This window comes from Octopus sinensis, linkage group LG13, assembly GCF_006345805.1.
Source record: "Octopus sinensis linkage group LG13, ASM634580v1, whole genome shotgun sequence".
NCBI lineage: Eukaryota > Metazoa > Mollusca > Cephalopoda > Octopoda > Octopodidae > Octopus > Octopus sinensis.
The window spans coordinates 33664122-33686667 of record NC_043009.1 but is presented as its reverse complement, the minus strand read 5'-3'; the positions used below and the strand labels follow the sequence as shown (position 1 = coordinate 33686667).

Sequence of the window (22546 nt, the reverse complement as noted above, 5' to 3'; positions counted from 1 at the left end):
TCACAAATGTAAATAAACCCAATCTGTTCCTTAAAGGAGGGATATATTCATTTTGCACAGAATGTTATTTACGTCAATGGAGGTAATTGATTGGTTAAAATTGCCGAAATGCAAGAAATTTTAGATGAAATATGTTACAACCTTTAGAATTTTCTCAATAAAGCCAAGAGAAAATGATGTTTTATAAACACATTCTACCAGTATACGAAGTTTAAAACTTTTTAGTTTCCTAGAAATTATGTTACAAAGTGCCGTTCAAAAGGAAAAGATCCAATTTTTTTGCACAAAGTAAATAATTTTTTTAAACAAAGTAAATAAAACACAAAATAAGGATCGACTAGTCACGACTAGCTAGCGCGGATACACAAGTACATGAGTGCGCGCACCGGGACAACTCTTCTTAAATAGTACCAACAGGAGTATATGAACGAGGTTGAAAAGACTAATTTTCTTATCTGAGCATCTTCTGAAATTCATATTCTTTCTGCAGAGGAATTGAAAATCGAGTAGGGGAAACAGAGCATGCATTGGTTTATATAGAGTTAGGGTTAGGGGGGAAATGTTGGCGAATCAGGTGGTAAATCGAAGAGAGAGAGAGAGAGACACAGTGAGGCTGAGAAAGAGGGGTCAGAGTTAGGTGGTCAAGCAATAAATACAACACAAGGAAGAAGAATATTTCTTTGGGATTTTGGGTAACATAATTTAATGAAACAGTAAATGTCGAAATCACAAGAAAGAACAGTAGAACTTTTTGAACATCAGGTGCGGATATTTCTTTATGTTATTCTGCACTACCGCTTCACAAGTATCGTCTATGTCCAAAGCATGTACATTGCAGCCTTCCGGATAATAAGGGAAATTCGTACCATCTCCGATACCAATTTCCAAAACGTCGAGATTTTCAGAAATTTCTTTCTTTTTCATGTGAAGAGGCTGGAAGAAGTTGTCCAGTTCTTCTTTATACTTTTCCAGTACCATGCACCAGTACCTTGCCAATACAAAGGATAGGAGCTTCAGTCTGCAAGTATCTAAGGCTTGTTTGATGGGATTCGAAAGCAGATAGACAAAACGAATGATTCCAAATAATATAAGGATGAACACGGCAAATGCATTTGAAGAAATTCCAGCGTCTGTAGAGTCTTCTGAAGACATTTTTGGTGTGTTTTAAGAAGTAGTATAATCCTCAAAAGATATTTACAAAATTAGGGACAACTTTAACAGTGATGAAAAAAAAATGTATGAACAACAGTGAAAAGTTTTGAAATGAAATCTGGATAATGAAAGGTAAAGAAACAAAATGCTGTGAAATGGATATTGCTTATGGCAGTATTGAAATGTGTCATCTGCTAATGTGTTTTCATTATGAGAAGGTTTGTTAATGAAAGAAATCTTCTCAGTTATTCTTTCTCATGGTCATAAACCTCACATGAATAGTTAACCAGACATGAATAGTTATCCTCACCTGAACAACAATCAATAGTTGTGGGTTGCCATTCGAAAGCATTGGAGTGGATAAAAATGGGATTGAGGAGGGGCGAGACACAACTAAAATAATTTTCAAAACATTTCTCTTATATAAGGTATTTAGTTGTGAGCAGCATGATCAATAAGCCATCTTAAAAGTTTGCACTGAGTGTGGCTTTTAAGCTAATATCTATCTATCTGTCTGTCTGTCTATCTATCTATAGGTGCTCCAGCATGATCATATCCACCTGGCTAAAATACATAAAAGAATATATCTAATATAATAAATGCAAAAACTAATTTCTGTGTCAGTGTGTCACACTTTGACCCCCTTTATCACTATTAAATGACACTTCATTGTGCTGGGGTGAGAGTAATAGTAGGCATAGGGACATGGGGGAGGGAGGGGAGCGGTGGCGAAGAGAAAGAGAGAGAGAGAGAGAGACAGAAAGAAAAAGAGAGGGAGAGAAAGTGAGACAAAGAAATGTAGGAGAGTTGATGGGAGTAATGATAAGAGAGAGTGGGTATGTGAGAGAAAGAAGAAGATGTACAACTTTCCTGGACAGAAATTCCTGTGGCCAGTATATTGAACCAACTACTGAACACCATTATTTTTGTTTTATATTTTGCCTTCTTTAACACACACACACAAGTGGACATAAAACCTATTCAATAAATGCTTTTAAGCTGGCAAATACAGCAGAAACCCACAGGGAAAAAAATCTTCTTTAGATAACAGACAACTACACTCCCTCTCTTTTTCTCTCACTATACCAAACTATATTTAAAGTTCAAAGAAAATACTCCAGACATGTTTTTTACCCCAAACTGTTTTCACTTCAAGAAGTGGCTCAAAGAAGAGTCAACAGGATTTTATGGGGCAAGGATACATGCTCTCATTCGAAGGTGGAACATTATTATTGAGAGAAACAGTGACTATGTTGAGAGGTAGGGATGTATGATACATGTTCCTGTGTTGGTAATTATACCTGTCCTAAACAAAATGGCATTACGTTTTGACAAACCTTCATATATATATTGTTTCATATACATTTGATCCTTTTTCCAAGAAATCTAATGCTCGTAGCTTAGTTTTTCCTTGGGCCTGGCCAGATCGGAGCAATCTCAAGATTAATCAGCCAAAATTGCGAGGATGATCCGGTTCTTGACTGAAGATTAGAGGCTTCGAATGACCCGTCCGTGATTTTTGTATCGTCTATTTGAATGTTTTGCGTTCTTGTCCCATTTTGTATTCATATATATATTTGCCTTTCTTACTTTGCACTTCACTGTCCTGTCTTTCATTTTTCTTGCCAATCCTTGATTCTTCGGGCTGCACACTCTCTTTCTTCTCCCCCTCCTTAATCTCTTTGTTCCTCTTTTTCACTCTCTTCTCCCCCTCCTTAATTCCTTTGCTCCTCTTTTTCTCTCGTGACCACTGGCACGGTAACATTGTTGTTTTCATCTGCTGTAAGGCTTAATTCTCACTCAATACGCCAGCTGAGTTCAATTCATCTCTGGTTGAAAGACACCTGTTGTTGTGTCCTGTTATTATTATTATTATTATTGTTTTTTTGCATTTATATTCGTATTATTTTTTTGTTTTTTTTTGTATTTATAATCGTGTAACATCGTCCGTTTTTCTGTCCTTGTTTCATACACATTTGATCCTTTTTCCAAGGAATCAAATGCTCTTAGCTTAGTTTTTCCTTGGGGCTGGCCAGATTGGAGCAATCTCAAGATTAATCAGCTGAAATTGCAAGGATGATCCGGTTCTTGACTGAGGATTAAAGGCTTCGAATATATATATATATATATATATATATATAACATTATATATATATATACACTGCATGGCACTTTGGGCAGGTGTCTTCTGCTATAGCCTCGAGCGGACCGAAGCTTTGTGATTGAATTCGGTTGGCGAAAGTTACTGCCGTGTGAGTATGTGTGCGATAAATATTATATATATATATAGTATTATATATATACATAATATTAAGTGAAGGTAGCGACTAAAGAACGAAATGTGGCTAGAGATATACATAAATGTTGATAGGCAACTTTTCTGCTTCATAACACACTACAGACCAGAGAAGTTAGCAATCAACATCTCCATAGATTTCCTGAAGATTGGGTTCCTAACCCTGAAATATTGAAATACCAGATAATATTAGGTTGTCCGGCAAGTTCTGTCTGTTTTTAAGCTAAATCTTTTAACACTTCATTGGACACACCTGAAACATAACACAGTTAAAAGTTTGGCGTTATTTGAAGTGGTAGTGCATCTCTTCTTTGTTTTTGACTAAAAATAGATTTATCTTTCATTCCGACTACCCTTCATTGACATTTGAAATGGATAACCAAAAATCTCATATTCGCATTGTAATGCTTTTCTTTTTTAAAAAAAGGAGAAAATGCTGCAAAGACTTGCAAAAGCATTTGTGAAGTTCATGAGGATGATGATGATGCGGAAGGTGAATCAAATGGTTTGTGAAATTTAAAGCTGCGGAGTTTAGGCTGGAAGATGATAACTGCAGTGGAAGGCCTTCAAAATTGGATGAAGAGGTTTTGAAGGCAAAAATCGAAGAAACTCAAATATCATGACTAGAGAACTTGCAGAGGAGTAGGAAGTTTCTAAAAGTATGGCTCATGAACACCTAGTGAATCTAGAATACATTTCTCGCCATAAAATATGGGTCCCTCACAAACTCTCAGAAAAGAATTGCATGGACTGGTATTCCATTTGGAATATGCTTTTGAAACGGAATTGAAGCATGCCTTTTTTGAAACAACTTTTGAATGGAGATGAAAAATGGATTGTGTACGAAAATGTAGTGCAAAAAAGAACCTGGAGTTTGTGTAAGAATCCCCCAAAACAGCAACTAAAGATGGATATCCATTCCAAAAAAGCTATGCTTTGTGTTTGGTGAGATCATAAAGGCACTAATTTATTATGAGCTTTTCCCACAAAACCAGACCATTAATTCTGATGTGTACTGTTGTCAGCTGGCTAATATGAACCAAAAAAGCCTGTTAGAACCCAGGGAAAATATCATCCAACTTGGAAAAGTGTAAGTAGAGTTTTGTGTCCCAAGAAGGAAAGGTATGCATAAGTGGACTGAGGCCATGGATTATGATCTCACTTGTTCTGCCGAGTCTTCTCACGCACAGCATACTTCTAAAGGTCTCGGTCTCTAGTCATTTCCTCGGTGAGACCTAAAGTTCAAAGGTCGTGCTTCACCACCTCATCCCAGGTTTTCCTGGGTCTGCCTCTTCCACAGGTTCCCTCAACAGCTAGGGTGTGGCACTTTTTCACACACCTATCTTCATCCATTCTCACCACATGGCCATACCAGCGCAAACATCTCTCTTGCACACCGCAACTGATGCTTCTTAGGTCCAACTTCTCTCTCAAGGTACTTACACTCTGTCGAGTATGAACACTGATAGGGGAAAAAAGGGCCGAGGACCCTAAACACAAATATGTGACCTGTTTCAAATGACAAACACTTACAAACACTACCCTAACCCAACTCATAATTGATGAATCATCATCTATTTACCCCTATCACCCACTAACCCTTTTGATGCAAGCCCATTCTGAGATTACTCCTGATTCTAAAATATAAATTTCTTGTTTCAAAGAGATGTAAATTAAAACCTTCCATCAAGGTCTATGTTAATTTAAGTGCCAAATACAAATTTTATAGCAAAAAGAGTCAAATTACATTTTTCATAAAAACATAACAGTTATTGTTGAAACTTTCATTTGGTGATCAAGTTTGCCCCATAAAACTTGTCAGATGCTTTTTACTTTAACATCGTATGTTTTGAATATATTTGCCTGACATTTAAAAAAATCTGTCTAGTTCACTGCATGTCCTACATAAAGATTGTATGACAAATAAGCATTCACTGCAATTACAATAATCTACAAGTGCACTACTACAATGTATGTGGAGAAACACACACACACATACACTTCAACATATGCAGAGATGCACACACCAATCGCTGTATATGCAGTGTCAAAGGGTTTATGCTTCAAAACATATTAGTATGATATCAGATATATCCAGTTCAGTATATTGAAGCACTGCTTTACTGTTAGGTGCCCTTTCTTCCATAAACCCTTAACTGCTTTTCTTTGAAGGTGCAAAATCAGTGGATGATTTGTTGACAGGAAAGGATAGCAATATCACTGCTTGTAGCTTAGTGATTTGGAGACAAGTGTGAATGACATTTAACTAATCCAGGTTAATATGTATAGTGATGCATGTAATTAATGTAGTTAATAATGAAGAAAACATAAGGAAGGAAAGAAAATAAGAGAAGAGAGAAGAAGAGAGAGGAGAGAGAAAAATAGAGTAAACTGCATAGAAATACATTTGTTTTCAATATGGCATACACTGTTTTGATAGAATGACAACATTTGTATATTTTAAATTAGGTATGGAACATCTGTGTCCATGTAGACTAAGACACTGTTTTGTGTTGAATGTGAAGGTTATTCAACTTGTCTCGGTTGTAGAATTCATAGCAACTTTAGATGCAAATCCAAAATCTTACAAAAACTTGGATATGGTTGGTGCACATTATTGACATTATTTACATTTGATGGATATTTGTCCTCATCTTGTTTGTTGGTAACACAATGTTTCGGCTGATATACCCTCCAGGTTTCATCAGGTGTCTTGGGGAAATTTTGAACCTGGGTTCTCATTCCTAAGCTATTTTTTGATATTATTATTATTATTATTATTATTATTATTATTCAGGTCACTGCCTGAAATCGAACTCAGAATCTTGGGATTAGTTGCCCATGCTCTTAACCATTATGCCATAATGCTATATGCCTGTGGAATGCATGAAACGATCGTACTGCATTACCTCTTGATATCCTTGTTGCCTATTTTGATATATATATATATACACACATACTCCAATTTCCTTCTGTGACAGAAACAAAACTTAAACATCAGGCCCAATAGGGCTTCATCTTCAAAGCTTCAACAATTCTGTCAAATGTACTTCTCTTATAATAATAATAAAAATAATAACAATAATAATAATAATAATAATAATAATACTCTTTACTTGTTTCAGTCATTTGACTGCAGCCATGCTGGAGCACCGCCTTTAGTCGAGCAAATCGACCCCAAGATTAATTCTTTGGAAGCCTAGTACTTATTCTATCGGTCTCTTTTGCCGAACTGCTAAGTTATGGGGACATAAACACACCAGCATCAGTTGTCAAGCGTTGTTGGGGGGACAAACACAGACACACAAACATATACACACACATACAAACATACATATATATACACATATATACAACGGGCTTCTTTCAGTTTCTGTCTACCATATCCACTCACAAAATTTTGGTCAGCTTGAGGCTATAGTAGAAGACAATTGCCCAAGGTGCCACGCAGTGCGAATGAACCCAGAACCATGTGGTTGGTAAGCAAGTTACTTCCCACATAGCTACTCCTGCACCTACAATGATAATAATAATAATAATAATAATAATAATAATAATAATAAATGCTTCAAATTTTGGCTGCTCTTCTTTACACCAACCCTTACACTTTTCCAAGTTGGATGATATTTTCCCTGGGTTCTAACAGGCTTTCACATTTGTATGTTGTTGGTATTTGTTGACAATTAATTAGTGCATGATGCCAAGACAAGGAAGCACACACTCACTCCACTCCTCTTAGTCCTGGACTTAGAAAGTTTGTTGTTGAGGAGAAAAATTGCCAAAAAATATAGGCGCAGGAGTGGCTGTGTGGTAAGTAGCTTGCTAACCAGCCACATGGTTCCGGGTTCAGTCCCACTGTGTGGAACATTGGGTAAGTGTCTTCTACTTTAGCCTTGGGCTGATCAAATCCTTGTGAGTGGATTTGGTAGACGGAAACTGAAAGAAGCCTGTTGTAAGTGCTATGCATAAGGCTTGATTGCATGCAACAAACAAGGTCTCTCAAGAAAGGGATTTTTGTCCTGTTACTGAGTGTTAGCAGTCCTCTGATGTTCAGTAGGAGCATCGAGGTGATGTGTGTGTTGTTGCCAGTGGTGTCCACCTTTAGTCTATTTACTGTGGAGGTCTTGTGTATTGTGGATAGTCCCATCTGTGATTTTGAGTTTGGTGGAGCCAGGTTGGCTGCTGTACAATCTTTTGTGCTATGCACAGAAAAGATTCTTGTTCAACAACTGCCCTTTCAATAACATGTTGATGGTTTGTAAAACGCACCACATCTGGGGCAGGTGGTGCGTAGTCCTTTCCTTTTAATTTTGGCAGGTGGTTTCCGCCCTGTTTCATGTTTATGTGGCGGGGTCTTTGGTGTGCAAAACAGCAGCCTGCACCTTCCTCTCCATGCCAGCAGACACCTTTCAGGTAGAATTTACACATTCGTGTGTGCTGTCTCTTTCTATCCCTTTTGGTATATGGATAGTCAGGTTTGCTTCTTTCCTTGGCTGTTTCATCTTTTGTTTTTGTTTGAGTTTTAGTTTTTCCTTCTTTGGCTGTTTCATCTTTTGTTTTTCTTTTAGTTTTTCCTTCTTTTACTTCTTTTTTGGCTCTTTCATCTCCATGGTTTTGCCTTTTGATGCTGGTAGGGGTACTTGCACTTGGGTTTACTTCCCGGGCAGGTTTCTCGCTTGAATCTTCTTTGTTGTCCTAGGTGTCTACCAAGTGGAGGTGACATCTTTCATCTGCATCCCTGCCTCCATCCTTGTCATCTTTGCTTTGTTCATTGTCAAAGATGGCATCAAGAGTGCTGATATGGGATCTCATGAGTGCATAGGAGCATATAAACTCCTGCTTCTTTCGCTCTATCTGTGCTACCGTCCTGGTGTAATCATTGCTCTTCACTGCAGCTGTAATTATGTTGTTTGGGTTATCTCCATCAGCACAGTACCAGGCTCTTAAAAACAATGCCAATTCCATGCTCCTCCAGGTTCTGGACATTTTTTAAATATTTTATTTATTTATCTATCTAATTATATTTAAAATTTAACAGTGTGATAGAGGGTAGAGAAGAAATAGAGAAAGAAAGTGTCTATGCATTTAGAGAGATTGAGCGGCTGAGAGAAGATAAGAAGAGATTAAGAGAGAGTGAGAGGAGAATGTTCGCGTCTATATGTTTAGGAAGATTGAGAGGCTAGAGAAGAAAGATGGTGTGACAGAGAGAAGTGAAGAGACAGAGAAAGAGGCGTGATGGAGAGAAGTGAAGAGACAGAGAGAGGAAGAAATGAAAGAGAGGAAGTTATGCAAAAGATTGAGCGGCTGAGAGAAGATAAGAAGAAAGTGAGAGAGAGTGACAGGAGATGGTTTGCGTCTATATATTTAGGAAGATTGAGAAGCTGAGAGAAGAAAGATGGTGTGATAGAGAGAAGTGAAGAGACAGAGAGAGAAAGAAAAGAAAGATGAAGTTATGCAAAAGATTCTACCTGGATAGTAGAATATATAAATAAAGTAACAAATAAATAAATATATATATATATATAAATAAAGTAACAAATAAATATATACCTATCTGCAACTACGAAAGTTCTCTTCTAAACTAATTACGACTATATTTCTAATGTTCGTGTCTATATATTTAGGAAGATTGAGAGGCTGAGAGGAGAAAGATGATATGACAGAGAGAGGTGAAGAGACAGCGAGAGAGAAAGTAATGAAAGAGAAGTTATGCAAAAGATTCTACCTGGATAGTAGAATATATAAATAAAGTAACAAATAAATATATATATATATAAATAAAGTAACAAATAAATATATACCTATCTGCAACTACGAAAGTTCTCTTCTAAACTAATTATAAATATATACCTATCTGTGACTACGAAAGTTCTCTTTTTACGATTATATCTCTAAATAACATTTTACGATTATATTTCTAAATAACATTTTACGATTATATTTCTAAATAACATTTTACGATTATATTTCTAAATAACATTTTACGATTATATTTCTAAATAACATTTTACGATTATATTTACTCTTTTACTTGTTTCAGTCGTTTGACTGCGGCCATGCTGGAGCACCGCCTTTAGTCGAGCAAATCGACCCCGGGACTTATTCTTTGTAAGCCCAGTACTTATTCTATCGGCCTCTTTTGCCGAACCGCTAAGTGACGGGACAATTTTTTTTTAAATGAAACAATTTTAAACAAATGAAAAGGATTTCTTAATAATTTTAAAGAGATATAGTGAGAATTTGATAAAAGCGAAGTGGGTGAAGAGACAGAGAGAGAGAAAGTAATGAAAGAGAAGAAGTTATGCAAAAGATTCTACTTGGATAGTACAATATATAAATAAAGTAAATATATATATAAATAAGTAAATAAGTAAATATAAGTAAATATATATATAAATAAGTAAATATATATATAAATAAAGTAACAAATAAATATATACCTATCTGTAACTACGAAAGTTCTCTTTTTATGATTATATTTCTAAATAATTTTTTACAATTACATTTCTAAATAATCTGTTTAAAATGAAACAATTTTAAACAAATGAAAAGGATTTCTGAATAATTTTAAAGAGATATAGCAAGAAATTGATAAAAGTGAAGTGGGCGCTGCAACAGAAATTGAAAGAAGATTATTCACAGAATGTAAACAAACATGAGGTCCTAATTCAGAAAGTTACATTGAATTACAGGAAATTAATCAAACGAAAAGGATACTTATTCGCAAAAGGCAAAATTCCAAATCCGTGTCCCTATACGAAGAAGTTGTCTTTAAAAAAAGAAAAGAAAACAATTCTTTTTGCTTCATACAGTCGGCTGGAAATAAACTTACAAATTGCCACCATGTGCTTTTTTGATGGAGTATCTTGCATGCGTAATTAACTTTAATGTATTATATTTGGCTTGAAGCGGAATATATTACGGTTTTTAACTAATATATCCTAGTAGACCGCTATGAGACAACAAGTTCTACATTTTTATCAGTTCTAGCAGATTATTTCATCGATTTATGCAATCCCTTTATTGTTTGTTTTTTCTTTTTCCCAGAACGAAGGAAACACGTCCTTCTTCTACGAAACCAGAAGTATATATGTGCGTGTAAGTGCGTATGTATCTCCTTGTCTCAAAATTTTGTGATAGTTAAGCATCATCCAAAATTGGCTGATTCCAGTGACGCCTCGACGGGATTCCATGCCGGTGGCACGTAAAAAGCACCAACCAATCGTGGTCATTGCCAACCTCCTCTGGCCCCTGTGCCAGTGGCACGTAAAAAGCATCCACTACACTCTCGGAGTGGTTGGCATTAGGAAGGGCATCCAGCTGTAGAAACACTGCCAGATCAGACTGGAGCCTGGTGCAGCCTCCTGGCTTCCCAGACCCCAGGTGAACCATCCAACCCATGCCACCATGGTAAGCGGACATTAAACAATGATGATGATGTAAATGAGAGTCACTGTCATATAAGCCGTGTCAATCATTTCCAATAGCTTGCAAAAGCCTGTCTGGCCATGACGAAATATAACCTTGCTTGGAAACAGGTGAGGTTTGGTGACAGGATGAGCATTCAACTGTAGAAAAACTGCCTCAAGAAACTCCATCTGATCCATGCAAGTATGGAAAAGTGGTTGTTAAAACAATGGTGATGATGAAGAGCACAAAGAAGAAGGGTAAATATTGTCAGACCATTCTATCTGAGGTTGTAATGATTCTACTGATTTTCTGTCTTGAACAGGACTAATCAGGGAAATACACAACAGCAATGAAACCCCTGAAACTCACCCCTAATCATATTCAATAATCCTTTGTAGAGACCATTAATTGAAAACAAGAGAAAATAGAAAAAGGAAGGAGTCTTTATTCTCTAAATTACTGAATGATGGTCTTTGTTAATGAAAAATTGGAAACATTAAGAGAAAAGCAGAGAAGGAGGTGCCAAGAAAGTATTTTCTCTCTGAACAGTTGCAGTTTTTTTTTAGAATACTTTATTACAATGAAGAGTTTCATATCAAATGCTCCAAACATTACGATACTGTTCTTGTTTCTCAGTGGTTGCATTTAAACAAGTTTTTATGATTACCATTAAATTCTCTCATAAAACCAGAATAGTCAATAAGAGCTGGTGCTGAACATCCATTTTGTGTTGTTATTATGGAACAAGCACAAGAATCTTGGGTCTAATTCATGAAATTTGGTGTAGAATTCAAAGTACTGTTGACTGCATGACTAAAAATGATGTATATTTAAATGCAAGCCCTCCATAGTTTAACATCCAGTAACCCTGCCATCACCATCACCACCACACTGAACAAAACCCATTGACAATTTGAATATCCTTTTGAGATAAAACAACAGCTGGTACACTTCTGTACTTGGTAGTCATTATGAATGCAAGTCATTCACTCCCAATTACATTATTACTTTATCAATTTTAACCACTGCAGATGTTATTTTTCCAATTCATATTGTAAAGAATATTTTAAAATAATTATACAAAGAACCATTTCCTTCTCTCTCGACCAATTTATGACAACTTTGCAGTAAACTACTTTATTGTTTTCATTATACTTTTCCATGGTTTTTTTAAAATAGATTCCCCACCACCATCATTTAAGGACAAGAATGTGCATTATAGCATGGTCTGACCTTTTATAAATTTCACATGAAAAGCCAAAAGAAAAACAAACTAAATTGCATTTACTGACATTCTGTGTTGTGCTGCACAGAAAGCTGTCCTTGAGAGGTTCCAGTGGAAATTCAGTTGCTCCTCATCCCACCCAACTCTTCTTTCCATCGTTGGGGAGGGGAATGTTGTGAGAGGCCATCTATAGCCCATCGCATGGTGCAACATAGCAGAGAGAGAGAGAGAGAGTGTGGTGGGGAGAGAAGTGACGTGAATACAAAAGAGAAAACTCATAATTAACCATGCAAACAAGTTAGGTTCATTAAATAACTGACAATTATCAATTTGGGACAATGAACTAAGATATTTTTTCTAAGTAAATAGAAATGAGCAACAGTCTTCAAACATTAATCAAATTAAGTAAGGGACCATAATCCTTACACTACTTTTACTTTAACAAATATCTGTACAGATTCAATTCAACTTGGAATACTATTTCCTCATATCCTAAGCCTGGTCCAAACATTCACGACACTCCAAAACTTTATGATCTCTTGAGACATTTAATAAGATTCCTGTTCTCTCTCCAGCAATCATGGAAAGTTCATGTTAATCCAAACCATTTTATCTCTGCAACTGGTAGGATACATAAAAACATAAATAGACAAAATATTATCCCTTAAAAACACATCAAGATGGTCAACGTGGTCGTTGCCAGAATCACCTGACTGGCTCTCGTGCCAGTGGAACGTAAAAGCACCCACTACACTCTCGGAGTGGTTGGCATTAGGAAGGGCATCCAGCAGTAGAAACTCTGCCAGATCAGATTGGAGCCTGGTGCAGCTTTCTGGCTCGCCAGTCCTCAGTCAAACCATTCAACCCATGCCAGCATGGCAAACAGACGTTCAATGACAATGATGATGATGATGATGACTGAGGCATTGTTTACAGCTGGATACTCTTCCTGTCGCTAAACCATTCCTGTTTTTTAAGTAAGAGATCTTGTATTTCACATACTTTTGAAGATGCAAAGAAGTTAACAAACATAGTTGCAGGTATAGCTGTACAATGAAGATGCTGGCATCACAATCATGTGATTCCAGAATTGGTCCCAGCTGTGTAACAACTTGAGCAAGTTTCATCTGCTTTAACCTTGAGCCATTCAAAGCCTTGTGAGTGGATGAGGTAGATGGAAACTGTAAGAAGCTCACTGTATGTGTGTGTGTGCTTTTGGTTGGGAAAGAAACTTCTTAACCACATTTGAAAATTCCAATTACATATTCAGAATACCATGTAGAATAGCTTTGCAAATGAAGCTGCATTCGGCAGTACATTCTTGATATCAGAAGTATGGTGGGATTTAAGCTATCAAACTAAATATAGACAGGATTTCCATGTTCATCAGTAAGATTTTATATTACATAATAGATACACACATACAAACAAACAAACAAGGACTGACACACAGCAGATATTTGAATGTTTCATGAAGAAATACAGCAGAGAAGTCAGTCCTAATTAAACTACATGATTGTACTTGCATGGTTGTCTCATATTTTAAGACAGTACAGTATGTTTTGAGAGGAATTTTGAAGACAAGCAACCTTGCAGAGGCACATTCACTAACTGAAGTTAAACAACCTGTTTGTAGCAGACATTTCAACAGGTTTTTACCAGCTTTGTTCTGACTAACCACAGAACAGTAACCTGGCAGCCATTTTAGTCAAACAAAACTAATCTTGGCTCTTGAGCTACTTCAAGTAGCAGTAACAACCAAGACCAAGAAAGTAGTACACAAAAAGGAGTGACTATTCACCTAGTTATGGTTGTTGTTTAAATAATAAGACATCTTTAACTGAATAAAATAATAGTTGAATAACAAAGAAAAAAATGCTAGTTTTAAAATCAACACAGTAGCTGTGCTGACAAGTAATATTTGTAGCCACTTCAACATGGTCGTCCATTTGACTGGACTCTACTGCAATTTTTTATGGGTGACAATTTCATACGACACTGCTATGGAAAATGGGATTTTTTTATAGCGGTGTCAAATGAAAATGTCACCCATAATTATGGCCCTAGTATTGATCTATTGCATTTCAATCTATTTTAGATTTAGGGTTAGGGGTTGGGGAAGGGTATCTTTTTTCTTCACAAATGTAAATAAACCCAATCTGTTCCTTAAAGGAGGGATATATTCATTTTGCACAGAATGTTATTTACGTCAATGGAGGTAATTGATTGGTTAAAATTGCCGAAATGCAAGAAATTTTAGATGAAATATGTTACAACCTTTAGAATTTTCTCAATAAAGCCAAGAGAAAATGATGTTTTATAAACACATTCTACCAGTATACGGAGTTTAAAACTTTTTAGTTTCCTAGAAATTATGTTACAAAGTGCCGTTCAAAAGGAAAAGATCCAATTTTTTTTGCACAAAGTAAATAATTTTTTTAAACAAAGTAAATAAAACACAAAAACACAAAATAAGGATTGACTAGTCACGACTAGCTAGCGCGGATACACAAGTACACGAGTGCGCGCACCGGGACAACTCTTCTTAAATAGTACCAACAGGAGTATATGAACGAGGTTGAAAAGACTAATTTTCTTATCTGAGCATCTTCTGAAATTCATATTCTTTCTGCAGAGGAATTGAAAATCGAGTAGGGGAAACAGAGCATGCATTGGTTTATATAGAGTTAGGATTAGGGGGGAAATGTTGGCGAATCAGGTGGTAAATCGAAGAGAGAGAGAGAGAGAGAGTCAGTGAGGTTGAGAAAGAGGGGTCAGAGTTAGGTGGTCAAGCAATAAATACAACACAAGGAAGAAGAATATTTCTTTGGGATTTTGGGTAACATAATTTAATGAAACAGTAAATGTCAAAATCACAAGAAAGAATTGAAAAATGTATTTTGGGATTTTGGGAAACAATTTAATGAAACAGCAGTCGTAAATTGAAGAGAGAGACAGTGAGGCTGAGAGAGAGAGAGAGATAGAGAGAGAGTGAGGCAGAGAGAGAGGGGTCAGAGTTAGATGGTCAGGCAGTAAATACAACACGAGGAAGAAGAATATTCTTTGGGATTTTGGGTAACATAATTTAATGAAACAGCAAATGCCAAAGAGTTTAGACGAGAGTATCTTCTGCACTTGTATACTATGGTTAGACAAATTTAGAGTGAATGAATTAACGAAAAAACTCTTTTAATAATTGTCTGTAAAGTTGTGGTGCACCTTGACATGTTGTGGTGCACCTGACAAATTGTGGTGCACCTGAGCACTGTATACAATAATTTCATTAATATATTATTTTAAATGGAACCAGCATAAAGGTGTTCCAAGCTTGACCATACAGTCAACATAATCTCCAGTTGGCTATACAACATGATCTGTGTCCTTATATTTTCGAACAAGGGAAGATAAGGACACAGATCGTGTCGTATAGCCAGCTGGAGACGTTGTCTCCTGGGGCTAAATTACAGCAACATTCGTCCTAAACCAGGACTGCCATGTTATGTTGACAAACAATCTTTACTACAAAGTACAGTTGCTGAATATCTCTCATTGTGAGATTTAAAAATAGCAATTTTCAGTCAACATAATGTTTGATAAATATATAATTTATCTAAAAATATTAACACATTTTCTTATGTTTAGTGTATTTAAAAGTTAATTAGATGTGTAGAATATTAACAAATAATTAATTAAAGGTAACATTCCACAAACTCCCTTTTCGGCTACGGGGAATACGAATCTGTAAAAAAAAGTATCAAAAATCAACATTTCTAAATTACCACCCCCATTTCCTTCATTTTTAACCTTTTTTTCACAATTTTTTTTCAAAATATGCCGAAAAATACGGAGATTATGATTCTGAAAAACATTTCCAAAAATCTGTGTAAAATTCATTTTTTAGGTATTATTTTTTCCTAAATATGAGGAAAAATACGGACGTCATGATTCAGACAAAAATTTCAAAACATGTCTGTACTTACGGTTACGGTTTTAGGGTTAGGGTTTTAGGGTTACGGTTAGGGTTAGTGTTGGGGTAAAAAAGTAAAAATTGAAGAAGTTGGGGGGGTAGTTCACAATGCCAATTTTTAGCAATTTCCAGGAACCTCTGTATCCGAAAACGGGGATTTTCCAGTACCATGCGCCAGTACCTTGCCAATACAAAGGATAGGAACTTCAGTCTGCAAGTGTCTAAGGCTTGTTTGATGGGATTCGAAAGCAGATAGACTAAAAGAACGATTCCAAATAATATAAGGATGAACACGGCAAATGGATTTGAAGAAATTCCAGCGTCTGTAGAGTCTTCTGAAGACATTTTTGGTGTGTTTTAAGAAGTAGTATAATCCTCAAAAGATATTTACAAAATTAGGGACAACTTTAACAGTGATGAAAAAAAATGTATGAACAACAGTGAAAAGTTTTGAAAATGAAATCTGGATAATGAAAGGTAAACAAACAAAATGCTGTGAAATGGATATTGCGTATGCCAGTATTGAAATGTGTCGTCTGCCAGAGGAACTTTGACGTTTTCGTTTTGTGAACGGTCGATGAAGGTTTGTTAATGAAATAAATCTTCTCAGTTATTCTTTCTAATGGTCGTTATCCAGCATGACCATATCCACCTGGCTAAAATACATAAAAGAATATATCTAATATAATAAATGCAAAAACTAATTTCTGTGTCAGTGTGTCACACTTTGACCCCCTTTCTCACTATTAAATGACACTTCATTGTGCTGGGGTGAGAGTAATAGTAGGCATAGGGACAGGGCGAAGAGAAAGAGAGAGAGACAGACAGAAAGAAAAAGAGAGGGAGAGAAAGTGAGACAAAGAAATGTAGGAGAGTTGATGGGAGTAATGATAAGAGAGAGTGGGTATGTGAGAGAAAGAAAGAGATGATGTACAACTTTCCTGGACAGAAATTCCTGTGGCCAGTGTATTGAACCAACTACTGAACACCATTATTTTTGTTTTATATTTTGCCTTCTTTAACACCACACACACACAAGTGGACATAAAACCTATTCAATAAATGCTTTTAAGCTGGCAAATACAGCAGAAACCCACAGGGAAAAAAATCTTCTTTAGACAATAGACAACTACACTCCCTCTCTTTTTCTCTCACTATACCAAACTATATTTAAAGTTCAAAGAAAATACTCCAGACATGTTTTTGACCCCAAACTGTTTTCACTTCATATTTTCCAATGTTTAATGACAAGGAAGTGAAAACTCTAGTGAAGAAGTGGCTCAAAGAAGAGTCAGGTTTGTGAAATTTAAAGCTGCGGAGTTTAGGCTGAAAGATGACAACCGCAGTGGAAGGCCTTCAAAATTGGATGAAGAGGTTTTGAAGGCAAAAATCGAAGAAAACTCAAATATCATGACTAGAGAACTTGCAGAGGAGTTGGAAGTTTCTAAAAGTATGGCCCATGAACACCTAGTGAAGCTAGGATACATTTCTCGCCATAAAATATAGGTCCCTCACAAACTCTCAGAAAAGAATTGCATGGACTTTCCGAGCAACCTAACAGAGCTAACCACTGACCTGTTTTAAAAAATTTTTTGACCTATCTCTCTATTTGTTTATCTATCTATAATATTGCTACACCAATCGTTGGGTATAGCTTCCTCATGGGCAACCTAATTAACTATACGGGTGACTAGACCACAGCCTACACTGCCAGATATTTTAAACATCTCAGTAGTGATTCCTAATGAGCTGGGAGCTTTCCCTGTTTTCATGCCCTTAATTGCTTTATCTACTAAGCTACAGTCAATTCAGATAGCTGGTCCCTCAGTTGGGTTAACATTTCACAGACTCTCCTTCTCCCATTCATTCTCCATGTTTAGCAGCCTTTCGTAATGACATTTCCAAGCCTCTTTCTTTGCAGAATCATTAAATACAAGTTCACTAAACGGAAGTTTGTAACATAGTAGTGCACTGAGCCCTGGCAAAGGATGACTTTTGCTTAATTAAGTGTGCCATGTTATGACCTTGTGGCCGTAACCCAAATTCACAGAATCAACGTGCACAGGGTGAATTTAAAACAACACCACACTATGAATTTTTTGTAAAACTATTATTAATCATCAACATAAAAACAGCTTACAGCAAATATATATACAAGCAAACAGCCAAGGCTACACCAAACGTGCAGTCAAAAGTTACAAGGGTAACATATATACACAATTCAGAAGATCGGACTCCATATCTTGGTTTTTCAAAAGTGGCTTTCCAAAAATATTGGGTTTCATAAAATCCAGATTTCCAGTTTTGTAAACATTCGGTTTTCAAACGTCGGATTTCAACAATGGATTTTGAACCATGACTTCATGAAATCTGTCTATCAATTCGGTGTTCAACCTTGAGTTTCGAACCTTGGGATGTAGAACATTGGATTTCGATATGACACAAACATTTTTTAACTGACAAGCAAAAAGTTCTGGCGAATTTCTGGAGCATAAAATATTTCCACAAATGTCTAACACAAAGTACAAAGTGCATAAACTAAAACAGGCAATTACTGCTTCCAGAATCGAATAGAACAAAACTCTTCCATGGGGGAGGGGGGGTTCAAATTATGTCTATTTATAAAGTTTTTCCAGGGTGTAGCCAATTCGTCATAGTTTCTGGGGTTAATAATTATAGCGTCCCCCATTCAACAATGGACTTCACCCTTACAGTGCAGCATGAAAACGGTTTTTCCCGTTTACTTTATTGTCAAACATCATTATAGGATCCAGGTTCAATACCCCGAATCTCCACCATTTATAATTTCATAATAGCCAAAAGAGTGTCAATAGGGTGATGATGCGCACCTTGTTGTCTCTACCCCCTAAGTAACATCATACACAGCAACTAAGGCGTGGGTATGGTTAATGGAGAAGCTATTGCAAGCAGTAATAGGGCTTCAAAAGCTTTGACGTTATTTTTTACAATAAACCACCACTATGGCCCTCGACTAAGAAAGCCTATTGCTCAATGTTATGCATTGGAACTTGCAAAACGTATGGAACATGGGTTCTTTTGCTGTCTTTCTTCAAAGTAAAAAGTGTAACGATGTAATGACTAAATGTTTGGCAATTGGTTTTTTAAAGGTAGCATTATATTGAACCCTGGGAGAGAAAGGGTAAGAGCTTCATTTACTGAGCCAAAAATGTGTCAAAAGGGTAGCTAGAGGTGCAAAACATGGTGCATGAGTCATTTTGCTCTCTCTCACCAAAATAACACATTAACGTGTAAAACGGAGCAATTAAGGTGTGAATAAAAGTTCAGCAACACATGTGCATATAAGGTAACTTTATGTCTATGCCTCCTGTCATGCATGCAGGTCACGGGGTAATTTCTTCGCCATGACCTAGCTCTGACCTTATGGAGTATGTCTATAAAATTTGATGTTAATCGGACATTGAATGTGGATTTCTATAAAAAACATAAATGTCTACACACACACAGACACACAAACTATATACATACATACATATCTTTATCTTTATATATAAAAGTGAAGTTGTGTGTCTGTCTCCTACGATTTAGATTCCTAAATACTCCCACATTTTGCGGTGCAGTTTAACCAAAACCGGTTATCTTATAGTCGTGATTCATATCGAGCTCTTCTGGGTATTAGCGTGCGTCTACGATGAGTCAACGATTTAAAAAAAAATTACCATCATTTTTTTTCCATTTTTAATGCATTTTTTTGCTATTTTTTGGCTATAACTCTCTAAAAATGCTTATATAGTTATTTCCCTTACAAATCCGAGCAACGCCGGGCGATACTGCTAGTCTTTATATATAAAAGTCAAGTTGTGTGTCTGTCTCCTACGATTTAGATTCCTAAATACTCCCACATTTTGCGGTGCAGTTTAATCAAAACCGGGTATCTTATAGTCGTGATTCATATCGACCCTTCTGGGTATTAGCGCACGTCTTCTATGAGTCTACGATTTAAAAAAAAATTTACCATCATTTTTTTTCCATTTTAATGCATTTTTTCGCTATTATATAAGGGAAGTAACTCTCTAAAAATGTCTACGATGAGTCAACAATTTAAAAAAAAATTTACCATCATTTTTTTTCCACTTTTGATGCATTTTTTTGCTATTTTTTGGCTATAACTCTCTAAAAATGCTTATATAGTTATTTCCCTTACAAACCCGAGCAACGCCGGGCGATACTGCTAGTCTTTATATATAAAAGTCAAGTTGTGTGTCTGTCTCCTACGATTTAGATTCCTAAATACTCCCACATTTTGCGGTGCAGTTTAACCAAAACCGGGTATCTTATAGTCGTGATTCATATCGAACCCTTCTGGGTATTAGCGCGCGTCTACGATGAGTCTACGATTTAAAAAAAATTTACCATCAATTTTTCCCATTTTTAATGCATTTTTGGCATATATAAGGGAAGTAACTCTCTAAAAATTTATTATTAAATCTCAGAACGTAAAAAACTACAGTAACACCCCCCCCCCTTAGTGGTTAGCCATATTGAGATGGCTATTATACTTTACATCTCTAAAAATGCTTATATAGTTATTTCCCTTACAAACCGGAGCAACGCCGGGCGATACTGCTAGTATATATATATATATAAAGAAAAATAAGACTAGGTAGAAAATGCTAAAATAATTTTATCACGAAGAACATTTTAGTACCGATTTCAGTCTTAGTGACGAAAAGCAATTAAAATGTGGAAAGATATTAAATGAAATGCTTTTTTAAAAACATTTCCATTGTTTTCAAATGCAAGGGACATTTTCCTTTTTTTCTGTGTCTCTGTCTTTCTTAATTTTTTTTTTTTACTGAAGTGAGTTCTTGGTAGCAGGTACCTGGTAGTAGTAGTCTAATATTGATATGTGGTCTTGATTTTGGGTACTATTTAAGAAGAGTGGTCCCGGTGCGCGCACTCGCGTACTCGTGCATCTGCGCTAGCTAGTCGTGACTAGTCGATCCTTACTTTGTGTTTTATTTACTTTGTTTAAAAAGATTATTTACTTTGTGTTAAAAAAATTATTTATTTTGTGTTTTATTTACTTTGCTAGGTAGTCGTTGTAGGATCGACTGGTCACGACGAGCTAGCGCGCACCAGGACCACTCTTCTTAAATAGTACCTTGATTTTGATTGTTTAAGCAGCAGTAGTAGTTGCGAAGAAGCAGAAGAAGAAAAAAGAATGATAAAAATGCGGGAGTTGTATGACAGTAGCAGGATGTTGGTGGAATCCTCAAGTGAATCGTCTTAAATGGTCGTATATATGTGGTTACATTGTCGAGTGAACAACAGAGAGAAGATCGCTATATTGAAACTTGAAACTTTATTCGCCCAATTTAAAACTATATCATAATTTTACATAAGTGATTACTTTGATTAATCAGAAATAAACCGAGTTAACTGTAGTGTTCTGATGTGGTTGATGGACATACGACACTGTTCCTTAAACATTCGGGGATTTTTGCATATCGTCTCAACCTTGAGGCGGGAACATTTGTCGGAGCAACTATTTACTGTTTTCTTCGAGGCGAAACAGTAAAACGGGAATATGTTAAGGCTGTTTCCTATATTAGTAACAAGTCGAAACAATACGGGAGTAGCGAGCAAAACGGAAATCGGTTACCACAGGAAAATATACCCACCCCACTGTATATATATATATATATATATATATATTACTCTTTTACTTGTTTCAGTCATTTGACTGCGGCCATGCTGGAGCACTGCCTTTAGTCGAAAAAATCGACCCCAGGACTTATTCTTTGTAAGCCTAGTACGTATTCTATCAGTTTCTTTGGCCGAACCGCTAAGTTACGGGGAAACGTAAACACACCAGCATAGGTTGTCAAGCGATGTTGTGGGACAAACAGACAAACATACATACATATATACGACGAGCTTCTTTCAGTTTCCGTCTACCAAATCCACTCACAAGGCTTTGGTAGGCCCGAGGCTACAGTAGAAGACACTTGCCCAAGGTGCCAAGGTGACACTTGCCCAAAGTGCAAAGGTGACACTTGCCCAAGGTGAAGTGGGACTGAACCCGAAACTATGTGGGTGGTAAGCAAACTACTTACCACACAGCCACTCCTGCGTCTATGTGTATATATATTCTTTTTTCTTTTATTTGTTTATGTGTGTGGTAAGTAGCTTGCTTACCGACCAGATGGTTCCGTGTTCAGTCCCACTGCGTGGAACCTTGGGCAAGTGTCTTCTACTATAGCCTCGGGCCGATGAAAGCCTCGTGAATGGACTTGGTAGGCGGATACTGAAAAAAGCCCGCCTATGTATGTATGTATGTATATATATATATATATATATATATATATATAATTAATTGTTATCGCCATATTAATATGGCAGTCTTATAGATATAAGACTAAAAGCTGTCGCTGACCTCCCTTGTTATAATGAACACAGTTTGTGTGTCAAATAGCTATCTTAAGGCAATGGCCTCATGGAGCTAATCAGCGAC

The 22546-nt window shown here is 36.4% G+C and overlaps 2 protein-coding genes across 2 annotated transcripts in view; both read right to left on the bottom strand.

Moving 5' to 3' along the window:
• The window catches only part of LOC115218447 (methyltransferase-like protein 7B), a 37131-nt gene that overhangs the window by 7162 nt on the left and 7423 nt on the right, over window positions 1–22546 (bottom strand). The gene's annotated exons all lie outside the window — the stretch shown is intronic.
• Window positions 712–16549, bottom strand: LOC118765790 (methyltransferase-like protein 7B). Its single transcript, XM_036508293.1, has 2 exons — window positions 16232–16549; window positions 712–988 (listed from the first exon to the last, which is right to left on the bottom strand). The coding sequence occupies exons 1-2, from the start codon at window positions 16393–16395 to the stop codon at window positions 727–729; spliced, it is 426 nt and encodes a 141-aa protein (XP_036364186.1). The 5' UTR covers window positions 16396–16549; the 3' UTR covers window positions 712–726.

Bases quoted from the DNA above. Each gene is read 5' to 3' on its own strand.
- LOC118765790 (XM_036508293.1), bottom strand. From the start codon at position 16,395: ATGTCTTCAGAAGACTCTACAGACGCTGGAATTTCTTCAAATCCATTT. The intron at 989-16,231 runs GTACTGGCGCAT...TGTATTGGCAAG, and splicing joins CTATCCTTTGTATTGGCAAG to GTACTGGTGCATGGTACTGG.